General features: G+C 37.5%; 1 protein-coding gene across 2 annotated transcripts; it reads left to right on the top strand.

Annotated features, from left to right (window-relative positions):
• Positions 1-4920: 4920 nt before the first annotated feature.
• On the top strand, positions 4921-12257 carry LOC124286895. 2 transcript variants are annotated; one of them, XM_046723335.1, is made up of 10 exons: positions 4921-4989; positions 5332-5597; positions 6358-6509; positions 6737-6995; positions 7565-7673; positions 8796-8850; positions 9274-9412; positions 9549-9643; positions 10714-10918; positions 11221-12257. In XM_046723335.1, the coding sequence occupies exons 2-10, from the start codon at positions 5369-5371 to the stop codon at positions 11430-11432; spliced, it is 1455 nt and encodes a 484-aa protein (XP_046579291.1). In that variant the 5' UTR covers positions 4921-4989; positions 5332-5368; the 3' UTR covers positions 11433-12257. The 2 variants fall into 2 exon arrangements, with proteins under 2 accessions (XP_046579291.1, XP_046579292.1); XM_046723336.1 differs by having other exon boundaries at positions 4927-4983.
• The last annotated feature ends 57 nt before the right edge of the window (positions 12258-12314 follow it).

Here is a 12314-nt window from a genome sequence, read left to right on the forward strand (position 1 = left end):
ACTAATTCGTTACCATGGATATGGTGGGTGCCCTCCCTTGCATGCTTTTTAATTTGTCTGAAGGAGAAAGTTTCACTTGCCAAGTGCCTTCAGACAAAATATCATTTCTTTAAAAACATATACAACCAACATTGTGTATAACATATCAGATTGTATCTTGTCCATTTTATTCAAATTTGGCTGAGATTTGATATATTTATCTTTTGTATATTATTACCAGAATTGTAACTTTTTGTCATTTTACTTGTAATATATTGAAAGATGACAGAGAAACTGGGTTATTTTTATGCATGTGTATAGTTCACAAATGGGTGCAATAAGATTTGATCTCTGTGTGTATAATTGTGCCATTGGGAGTGAGCTGGCTGTGGTATGAATGAGTCTGTAGCTATGTGTACTTGTGTTCAGTATTGTCAACCCAGGTCCATGTCTGAGGGGCAGTGGGGTAGCCTAGTGGTTAAGGCTTGTGCTCCCCATGCTGCTGACCCGGGTTCGATTCCCCTTATGGGCACATTATGTGAAGTCCATTTCTGTTGTCCCCTGCTGTGATAATTGTGGACTATTGCTAAAAGTGGCATAAAACTTAACTGCTCACTCACTAAATGAGTTAAAGATAATGTGACTTGACACTTACCAGTATGGCACTATTTACCTAAAAACAAAGTATTACTTATGTTTAAAGCAGTGAACTTTATTCCGTTAATAAAGGATTATTTTATCGTGGGTAGAGATATATTTTACAATGAGCATAGGAATATGGGGGGAATAGCAGGGGGGGGACTGTGCACATATATCATGAAGTCCAAAGGTTAGGGGGAAATACTCCTCAGGGAAAATACGTACTTTCAGGTGAGGGAGGTGGTGCTGAATCCGCCCCTGTATAGATCGTCTTTGCTACACTCGCAGCTTTGAATGCATTCTGCTTCACTCTCAGCTATGTCAGCGAAGTTCTGCTTGTTTTAACCAATAGGGATTCAATCAAGTAAAAACTACTCTTCACATCTTAGCTCAACTGAGGGTTGCTCAACTCCTAATCCGTCTGTTTATTTATGGGGCGGTGGGGTAGCCTAGTGGTTAAAGCGTTCGCTCGTCACGCTGAAGACCTGGGTTCGATTCCCCACATGGGTACAGAGAGTTAAGACCATTTCTGGTGTCCCCGTCCTGATATTGCTGGAATATTGCTAAAAGCGGCGCAAAACTAAACTCACTCACTCACTCTGTTTATTTATGGCGGTTGCGCTGGTGTACAACAGTATTGACAGATCACTAAACAGATGCTTTCATTCGACATTTTTCATGTTTTCTATCACAAAATCTGTGATTAACAGTGAACTATGAGTGCCTACTTTCAGTGGCATATTTAGAAGTTGGAAAGGACACATTTTATGGATGAACAACTGAGTAAAGAAGTTGTACATCCATTAAGTTTGACCTTATCTATAAGTGCCATTTTAGTCAAGCCATTCATGCGGGGAAGTCTGTTCTTTCTAGTTTTATGGTTTTAGTTCTTGGTACAAGATGAACGATTGTTGTGTACGACTAATGAAGAGATGTGTGAATGTTGAGCTGGCTGAAGTCTTCACTCTCGTAAAGTATTCTTGATGAAATGTATTTTTTTGCCACTGATAATATTCATCATATTTGTGTTTGTATGGCATGCAGTGGTATTTCAGCCATACTGAAGTTACTAACAATCCCAGGATCTAAAAACTTGTCGGTCAATCAATCATGTGTTTATGAAACTTGATTTGTGTACTTTTGTTGTGTAATAGCAGCCAACTTTCAATTATGATAAGCTGAAGTTGCTCAAGGTATTGGTTGACTTTGTTGATTAAATTCAGCGTGGCAGTATACAGAGGTGTAATAAAGGTTGTCATCATTATGCAGTGTTTGTTCTACATGTTGTGGACAGAGCGTGTTAAGGTTGCTGGACCATCCAATACCCCTCAAGTGCTGCAAGGTTCCTCTTTATTAATAATGGATTTCTATTGCGCCTGTTATCCAACTCGAAGCTGTTCAACGGCGCATCACAAAGTCAACATTATTACTCCAGATAACCTAAGCTGTGAGGCGCTAGAAGGTTATAGTCACATGACTTATCCCACCGGGTACCCATTTTCTCCTGGGTGAACAGAGGCAATTTTGAACAAACACGTCTAAGGTGAGACCACATGTATCACATGTGCTTCACTGTGGGGCAGGACTGAAAGTCCCAGAAAGTCTGGGGAGTCAAACTGCCAAACACCCTCACCCATCCAAGGACTCTCCGTGCTCAATGTTGCTTAACATAAACATTTCTGACCTGAACTCTACACATGGGAACACACACAACATTCCTCATGTTATGAGGGGAACACCAGAAATGGGCTTCACACATTGTACCTGTGTGGGGAATTGAACCCTGGTCTTCAACATAACAAGCGGATGCTTTAACCATTAGGCTACCCCACCACCCCTTATCATGGAGGTGGGTACAATGTGTGAAACCCATTTCTAGTGTTCCCCGCCAGGTGGTGTTATTGTTGGAATATTGCTAATAGTCCAGGCATTCTAGGCCAATTTAGCACTCAACTTGGAACAAATTGTAACAGAAATGTTTTAACCACAGTGCATTTCTATGAGGTCCCTAGAACACCATACCAAAAGTCCTAAGGAATCCCAGGGTTGGAAAGTTGTTAAATTTGCATAAATCCAATTATCAATAATGTAAAGTAAAGTATTGAAAATCAAAATTAAATTGTAGTTATGGTAAGGTAGATATGGTTTCGTCTTGAAAAAACGCCCCTGCTTCTAGACCATGTATATTTCAGCAATATCGAAGCTAAGCAAGTCTGGGACACCAGAAATTTGCTTCCAACAATATATTTAGAGGGAATCAAACACAGGTGTTTGGTGTGATGAGTGAACACTTTAACCACTAGGCGTTCCTCCCGCACCAACTGACTGGGCGATTTTTCTAGAATATTGTCAGAGACATGTTAAACGTTACTCCCTTTAATAGTAAGGTCACAGTGAGTTAACACTGTTAGTTTTACGCCGCTTTAGCAATATTCCACCAATATCACGACGAGTGACACCAGAAATGGGCTTCACATGTACAAATCGTACACATGTCAGGAATCAAACCCAGGTCTTCCGTGTAACAAGCGAACGCTTTCACCACTAGGCTACGCAACCGCCCACGCTAGAAAACAAATACAATTGGATTGACTTAGCTCTTTTGGAAGGAAGTTATTTCTCACCTTTTTTTCTGAATGGACTAAAGAAAGAACGGGCTATTGATGATTTGCCATTTATTTTTTTCTGTCATTAATCACACTCCTACATGTCCGTATTAGGTGTATGCACGAGCGCACCTTTTCAATTGCAATGGCAGCCCCTCTGACACTCTCAGTGACACACATCAAAATTAAAAAACCTATTGTATACAATGGGTTTTGGATACGTATGGGAAAATCAATTTATTCCTAATATAAACCTTTTTATTTCTGAATTCATATCTAGAGCCCAAAACACATTTACAGGAATGGCATTCCTCGTTGTCTAATGGCTCAAAAACTTACCTATATTCTCAATTTAAATTCACTTTTGGTGTTGAGCCAAATCTCCATTGCATAACTATCAAGAAATTTCGTATTGCCTTAGCGAGGTTCAGGTGTAGTTCACACCAACTGAATATAGAAACTGGTAGATATATAAAGAAACCAAAAAACTCAAGATTGTGTGAAATGTGTTCCTGTAACTATGTAGGAAATGAGTACCACTTTTTACTGATTTGTACTGCCTATGATGATCTACGTAAACGTTTTATCCCTGTCGATGTTTTCACCCATCCAACCTTGTGTAAATTTAATCGACTGATGAGTAATGCTACTCCTTTAGTTTTAAGACATCTTGCCTTGTTTACCTTCTATGCTAACAATCGTCGTCGCTACAGCTTGAAGGCTGCCAATGTATAACGTTGTACCGTGGGCCGATGGCCTACATTCACATGAATAAAGACTTAGTGCTAACATTATATTCAAATGGTACTTCGGACACCGTTATTCTGATTCCTTTACGTCTTAGACATTGCATGTATGTGCCCTGAATGTATTCACAAGCATAACAAACGACGTCTAGAAGTAATGTTGGCAGCCTAAAACGATTCAACGGTATAAGCTACAGAAGGTTATAGGCATTATGAAAATCTGTTCTTTTATGGATTCGAATCCTAGCTGAGTCAATCATGCAAAGAAAAAGACTTGACTTCAATGAGATTGGGGAAAATTTAATTTAAAATTGTGGCAACCATTTCAGTGAATCCATTCAATCTGAGAATCGTTAAAAATTCAGGAAAAGGTATCCATTTCCAGTGATTCCATTCAATTAGCTTCGAGAATCGTTAAACAATTCAGGAAAAGGTATCGCCCTCATTTGACCATAATTATGGTGATATTCTGTATTTAAAGCGGCGTAAAACTAAACTTAGCTTCGCCTATCAATGATTAAAAATAATTTCTAATTTCTTTTCGGTATTCTGCATTGAATGTGGTAGCATATTTTCAACAAAGTTGTGTTTGTTTGAACTTTTTGAGTAGCTGATCTTGTACACGAATCGTAAATCTTAGTGAAGCCTGAAACATTAATCAAATTTAAATGGTAAAATGCTATTCTGTGTACGTGTGTACAAAAAACAAAAACAGTTAAAAATTGATTTCAAACGAACGACTCAGGTCTTTGAATGGCATTTAGAGGTGATACACATAAGGAAGAGAGGTGTTTTTATGGATGTCAACATCATGAGGTTCCTCATAATAAAGAAGTTGACATTCATAAAAAAAATCTCTTCCGAACGATTCAGATTACGAATCTCGTTTCAGCAAGATTTCCTACTTTCAATGAGACCGCCTCTTAACTTTCAACCAATCAGAGAAAGTTATTTTTTGAGCATGCGCACATCTTGCATCTAGCAGACGATGGCCACTACATGACAGACGAAGGGTAACAGTAAGATTATTTTAAGTTTTAACAGTCTGTTAAAAATTTAGCAAATATCACATAAACCACGGTAATAACATTTAGCTTGCTTTACATATTACAAGTGATTGGTATAGGCGCCAAAACAATCCGCTCGGTCAACATAGTGACATCCTAATGCCAAACGTGTTTTTGACCTAGGCTAGTATGTAAACTGCATGCCCAGTTCTGATTAGCCTTTCATCTTTTTAAACTTTGTTGAAAGGTCTTTATTCAAAAATCTTCTTCGAAACCCCGTTTTTCCGTCCTATGTGTATTAGCCTAATATTCTTAATTTTGTTATAGCCTAATCTTGATAATTTCTTTGAACAGGATAGGGTAGATATCCGTAAACATCATAGGAAGCAACATGGACCTCGGGCGGAGGGGAAGAAAGCAGCAACATATTGTTCGGAAAAGCATTATCACCGGCAATGCAGAATTATCGGAAAGAACCATCAACTACGCGAAAACACATTCGTTTTATGCGAACCACCCTAGTCAACGTTTCATGCAAAATGTCCACAGAGGACGAAAGGATGCCCCAACAAATCAATATTCAAAACAGGAAAGAGTGGACAAGCAGCCAAATACAAGAGGTACGAGAAAAGATCATTGTTGACTTACGTTTGTTGTATGTATGTAATCCACAAGTCACAGAGATTATTTGTTTTGCACTTTGGACATTTGATCTGATGTGCTTGTCTTCGAATATTTCAAACACAGCGCACATTTCGACAGACAATACTGATACTTGCTTTAAGTCATTCTAACTTTATTGTTGAAAGTCAGCTTGTCCGAGTAGTATACGATTCATGACGACAGTGCACCTGCTATTTTACCGCAAGATAGATTGTAACACTGTAGTTGGTCAGTTTAGCCTACAGATGAAAATGAAATTTTGTTTCTACAAGTAGCCTTAAATACGCGCGCGTGTCTAACCAACATTGTTCTTGCAGTTTACAATTACCCCAATTAGCGAAACAGCCGGGTGAACCGTAACACCTATCGGAAGAAAAAATGGCCAGCAGGAAGTGTCAATGATGGAAGAACTTTTTTCTCAATGAAATTTCATGACTAGTGGACAACCTGTGTCTTCCAGACTGAGATGGTTTAATCATGAATGTTAAATAAAAGTACATTTACAATAAACTAGAGTTATGTCCAATGTGGTAACAGCATGCATTTCTGTTTCTTCCCGTGCACAAAAACCTGGAAGCATGGTTCACTATTGCTCAGCCTATAATGTTGTTTCGTTCTTTAGAAAACTTGTGTGCAGGAATGTTCCATTTCTGTTGTAGATTTCTTGCAAGTGTTTTTGTTTTTCTTAAGATAATATTGGATGGATTTATATTATAGGACAAAGAAGGACAGGAACGACAGACAGAGTAAGAGGCAGTCTTTTTCAGCCAACCTTTACACTGTCACTGGTGGAACCTTCAATAGCAGAAAGAAGAAGACTTAACATCAAAACAAAGCTGTTCACGTCCTCAGATACATGTTTCACTAGGGTAAATATCTAAACCAAAGATGCATTTTTAAATTTTCCCCAGAAATTATTGATGTTTCTTTAACTGGATTGGTTTTGCATATTTGGGGAAGTTTATTTTTCAAAATTTGAAAATAATAAGTTTGCTGAAACAAAGTACTTAGTTCAGTGATGCAAAGTGTATAGCTTAACTAGTGTTTAGGTATTGTGAGTATGTTAAATTCAATTCAAATCATGCTTCACTTTCAGCTTGAGGAACAAGAAATAAACCAGAGAGCAGATGAGTATGCACTGTCAACTTTGGCACAAAGTGAATTCTACATCCTACCAGAGAATGTCAACAATGAGGAATCACAGTCCACCAGTGGTGGCAAGTCCATGTTGCAAGGAGCAGAATCCACAAAGGAAAGAGCAAAGAGAAAACGCAGATCCTACAGCAACATTGACTGCTTTGTTACACAGTCAAGGAAGGAAGTTGCCCATGGAGATTTTCACTTTCTACCACCTGGTATACTATTTTATTAAAATATTTAACTGGTTTTCTTTCACTTTGCCTACTTTCAATACTTGAAGCAAGCCCAGTTTGATCTTGTTACAGTAATTGTTTGATATCTGATACAGATACATTATTGATAAAGGATAATGTTTCAAACATATCTGCAACCACATTAAATCATACTTTTCAACAAAATACTTTGAAACTGTACCATTAAGCAATATTTTTTTTTATTCAGTGCATTAAAATGTGAAGCAGGATATATTTAGTTTTAATCTTTCAGTTTTTAAACAAATTGTTTCAGACATCTGACAACACTTACCTATCTGTTATTAAGCATGGTTGTTTGAAAAAGTGTAGTTATTAGTGTATATCATCAAATAAAAGGAAAGGAACCAACAATGAGATTTTTTTTTCATTTGTGGGTATAATAAAATGTTATGACGCAGGGTAGTATCTTTTGGGTAGTAACCTGGTTCGGAAGAAAACCTAAAATATATATTTTTACGTGTTTTTTCTTATCTTGATATGGAATAAAGCTTTGTACCTTTCCATTATGTAAATGTTGGTTCATGTTCCAGGTACAAAATTACTGAAACCACCCAAGAAGCTGGTGGAGCTTGTAGCTGAGGCCATTGACCAGAGTCCAGATGGTCTTTTACAAGTCCAACAGATCTATACTGTTTTACAGTATGTATTAACCTTAAATTGCTGCATTTAATACTTTCCATTTATTTCAGCTGACAATAAATGCATTAAAAATGGTTTTCCTTTTCTTGGTCCAAATTAAATAGGGAATGAACTACTTGGGAGTTTACCTCCATCCAGGCATATTTTTAGTGTTAACAAGAAGACAAAGTCATCAATATCCCCCGCAATGGCAAAATACTCTTCATGATTATGTCTACGAGTTATGATTATGTCAAATATTTAGGTGTGTATATAGAAAAGTGGAAGGAGAGTATTGAAAGGTTTTGAAAGTTCTGCTCCAGAAAGGAGCACTATCACCAATTTCAGTCTAAGTCGAACTTGTTGCCATGGAAACGCCAAAAATATTTTATTCAGAATTCCAAAACAACCAAAAGGCACCAGTACACCACCAGATCTATCTATGTGCCAAGTTTGGTGAAGAAATATTGAACGGTTTTAGAGTTCTGCTCCGGAAAAGAGCACTACCACCAATTTCAGTCAAAGTCGAACTTGTTGCCATGGAAACGCCAAAAATATTTAAAACTCAAAGAATTCCAAAAAATAGTGAACTACCAAAAGGCACCAGTACACCACCAGATCTATCTATGTGCCAAGTTTGGTGAAGAAATATTGAACGGTTTTAGAGTTCTGCTCCGGAAAAGACAAATTTGCACGTACCACCAATTTCAGGCTAATTGAAACTTGTTGCCATGGAAACGCCAAAAATATTTTATTCAGAATTCCAAAACAACCAAAAGGCACCAGTAAACCACCAGATCTATCTATGTGCCAAGTTTGGTGAAGAAATATTGAACGGTTTTAGAGTTCTGCTCCGGAAAAGACAAATGTGCACTGACGGACGGACAGGCGGACGGATGGAGTCCATTTTAATACCCCCCGCAAAACGCGTTGCGGGGATAATCAACAGTGAAAGATATATACAGTTGGAATCAGTATGTACTTTTCCAGATGGCATAAAGCATGAAGAATTTCGTGTCAGAGATCATAACCACATCTAATCCCAAATTTTTATGACGTATTACTTGCAGATGTCAGAAAATCAGAGAATATTATACTTTGACTAAGATGACAGATGTCATGTTTTCTATGCCTTCGTTTCAGAAACAAGTTTCCTTACTTCCAGTACATTGATAAACTTGCCATCAACAGTTGGAGGGTAAGTTCTTTGAACATAATGAACTCTAAAACTAAACTTTTATGAACTTGATATATGATATATGTTGGATGAGTGAGTGAGTGAGTATGGTTTTACGCCGCTTTTAGCAATATTCCAGCAATGGGACACGAGAAATGGGCTTCACACATTATGTGGGGAATTGAACCCTGGTCTTTTGCGTGACGAGCGAACGCTTTAACCACTAGGCTACCCCACAGCCCCAATATGTTGGATGAAAAGTATTTGTTATCAGTAATGCACAAATTAAACTCACAATTACCATCTGACTCGTGCAGTTCCTGATCTCGATAGTAAACACAGTATATTCAGACAGGTACACATTTTCTGCTTATGCATTTTAGAACAGTAAGTTTAGCAAAAGGAACAATCAAAACAAAATTGCAAGTATTGTTTTGTTTCCAGAGTTCTATACGCCATGCACTTTACCAGAAGTGGTTCCGAAAGATTCGCTTTTCAACAGAAGCCATTAGCACAAAAGGTTGTTTCTGGGCTATAAACCGTTCCCTTGCTCCCAATGAATGGATTGTTCCTTACAACCCAGGTTAGTCATTTCTTCTGTAAAAAGTGTTTAAAGAATGATATTATACAAAAATACAGGTATATTATTAGATTTACAATACATTGAGATATATTTTCTGTTTTATACAAAGTTGATCTCATCTTTGTATATTTAACAGACCATTGCATGATTTCTCAAACACCCAAACCAAAGTCAACAACACCCTTTTTGGACATGCTGCAAGTACCAAGTGGTGAAGATGAACACCTCAAGGTAATCGTTGGCCACAGATTTCACTTCTTAGTATTGTGAAGTGAAGTTGGCAACAGCAGAATAATGTCCTAGAAAAACGTTACTATAGTTTCTGAAGTGTGGTATATTCTTATTGTAACAAATTTTGGATATAAGAGTCCACTAAAAACATTCTGAATCTAGGAGCACAACATGGTTCTAGACATCATTTTCAGTAGATTGTAAGCTGTTAATTTAGTGACTATTGTAGGATGGGCATACGAAGTCACTGCAGTCTACATGTATATATGATAAGCAGTAGGCTGATGATGCTGGGTAGTTTTTAAGCTTTCATATACATATTTAATGTGAAATGTTCATGTGTAGTAATGTAGCTGAGACTAGATGACTTTCTCAAAAATTGACTAAATTGAAGGTGTCACTGCCACTTTAATAACTGAATGAGATGAGTAAAAGCAGAGCCTTTGTTGCAGATGCTTGCAACGTCAGTTAACTCTGTAAACTTCAGTATTGTGCTGACAAGCCATGTGTCATAATCTGGGTGAATATGGGTTTCAAATCTACAACCAGTCCTTGCTGCCACAAGAAATCTGCTTTGTAAACTCGCATACTTTGAAACACGTACCATGTATTTCTTCTTTGATGGGCATTTTAGAAGTTGAGGTGATGAAGAATGATGACAATTTTTATGGATATTCAGGGGCGGATACAGCTTTTTGAGAAAGGAGGGGTGCAAAGTTCAGAAAGGGGGTGCACAGTTTGCTTTCACGAGAGTTTCAATGGTCATTTTTTTCATAAACTTTCAGGACAAGGGGTGCACACACACACCTGTAGATCCACCTATGATACACAACTTCTTTTTTTCTGTGAAAGGCGACGTTTCAACATAAGATTCTAATGTCATTGTCAAGCAAGTGTCATCACAAGTGTCATCACTTGCTTGACGACATTACAATCAGTCAAAACGTCGCCTCTCACAGAATAAAAGAAGTTGTATATCCAGAAAAATTGTCATTCTGCACGTACCATGTAGTGAAATTAGCTATTTGCTCCACGTACCATGTATTGAAATGATCTTTCTTCTCCAACAGGATGTAATTCAGATAGCCAAGGAATACGGTATCAGCTTCCCAGAATGTGTTGCAGAAGCCAAAGGAGAGTTTCAGTCTCTCCAGGTTCTGAATGTCCCTTCCCCTGTTCGAGACCCAGACCCAATCTTAGTAGCATGCGTACCAGACAGATCAGCTAACACACCCAAGGCTGTAGCATTCCCAGCCTACTTTGACACTGATGAAGGTAAGTAAACCTCAGTGATCTGTCCAAGGGATTTATGGACAATTAACAAGTTTGGATGAGAAAATACTGGGGAATAATGTACCTTAATACTGATCTGTCATCAACATGTAATCAGTTTCAGATTATTGATATACCATAATGTGGTGCTTGCTTGAGTCAACTTGAATGAAACGTGAAAATTATTGTCACATCACTCAACCAAAGTTATCATAAACTTAAAACAATTTCTTTCAAGAGTCTTATAAAGCATTTTTAAGCATGATATTCAACATTTGTTAAATGCCTGATGTCACCAATGACAGGTTTTGATGAAATGCCGTTGAAGTTGACTCCGAAGAAGGTAAGTCCTGTGACTGGCAACACCTCTGACGGCAACACCAACTCATGCTGCACTTCCCCAAATGACGACTCACTGCTTGCCTGGACTTCCCTCAGTTTTGACGATCTGCCTAATCTGTTCTCCCCAACATTCAGCATTCATCCCTATGGCATGCCAGTCTTCCCTGATCATTAGATCTGGATCAGTCAATCCAAAACATATGTTAGCTACCGGCATATCAAGCACTATATCATACCTTGATATTCACATGGATTCAATTAAATGTGGCCATTTAACCTTGATCACTACTTACACTGTATATACGGTAATTATAAATGGATGTCATCTTTAATATTTTCTTCTGGAGCAGAGACTGAACTACAGTATCAAATGCTTGTCTTTGCAGCACTTTGAGTGGAACAATACTGACGATGTAAACATAAGCTGTCATACAAGTCTTGAAATGAAAATGAATATATAAAAAGCCATTCTCACTAAGATGTGTGATGATGTTCGGTTTCTAGATTCCTTTCTTTTATCCATCCACTTCTTAGTCTAGACAATTCATCATTTTATACATAGGTATTCTCTTATTTGGTATGTGCATGCATATGTATAATACTTGGGTGTCAGTAGTTTCACTTTCCCGTATCTATGCTAGGAGGAAGGTCATCATGTGTATCTTTTCGTATTTTATTTTATGTGGCAGTGCCTGAGAAACATGAATATTTTTTGTAGCTTTGCATGTTATACAAAATTACCAAGTAAAATGGACCTATAATAATTTTTCAATGGATTTCTTGTGAAACATGTAATGTGATGCATTACTGAAGAATATTATTAATGACACATCATACTTTCATGATCTAATGATACAATATTTTTCTTTCATTTTCTTTTTGTGCTGTGTATGGTTTATTTTCATTGTACATATACTTTTTTTGTCTGAATAAATCTGACATATTACTCAAATGCATTTCCTTATACTAGTGAGTGAGTATGGTTTTACACAGCTTTTTAGCAATATTCCAGCAATATCACGGTGGGTGATACCAGAAATGGGCTTCACACATTGTA

The sequence above is a fragment of the Haliotis rubra genome, unplaced genomic scaffold (assembly GCF_003918875.1).
Source record: "Haliotis rubra isolate DU_JTF1 unplaced genomic scaffold, ASM391887v1 Scf395, whole genome shotgun sequence".
In the NCBI taxonomy this organism is placed as follows: domain Eukaryota; kingdom Metazoa; phylum Mollusca; class Gastropoda; order Lepetellida; family Haliotidae; genus Haliotis; species Haliotis rubra.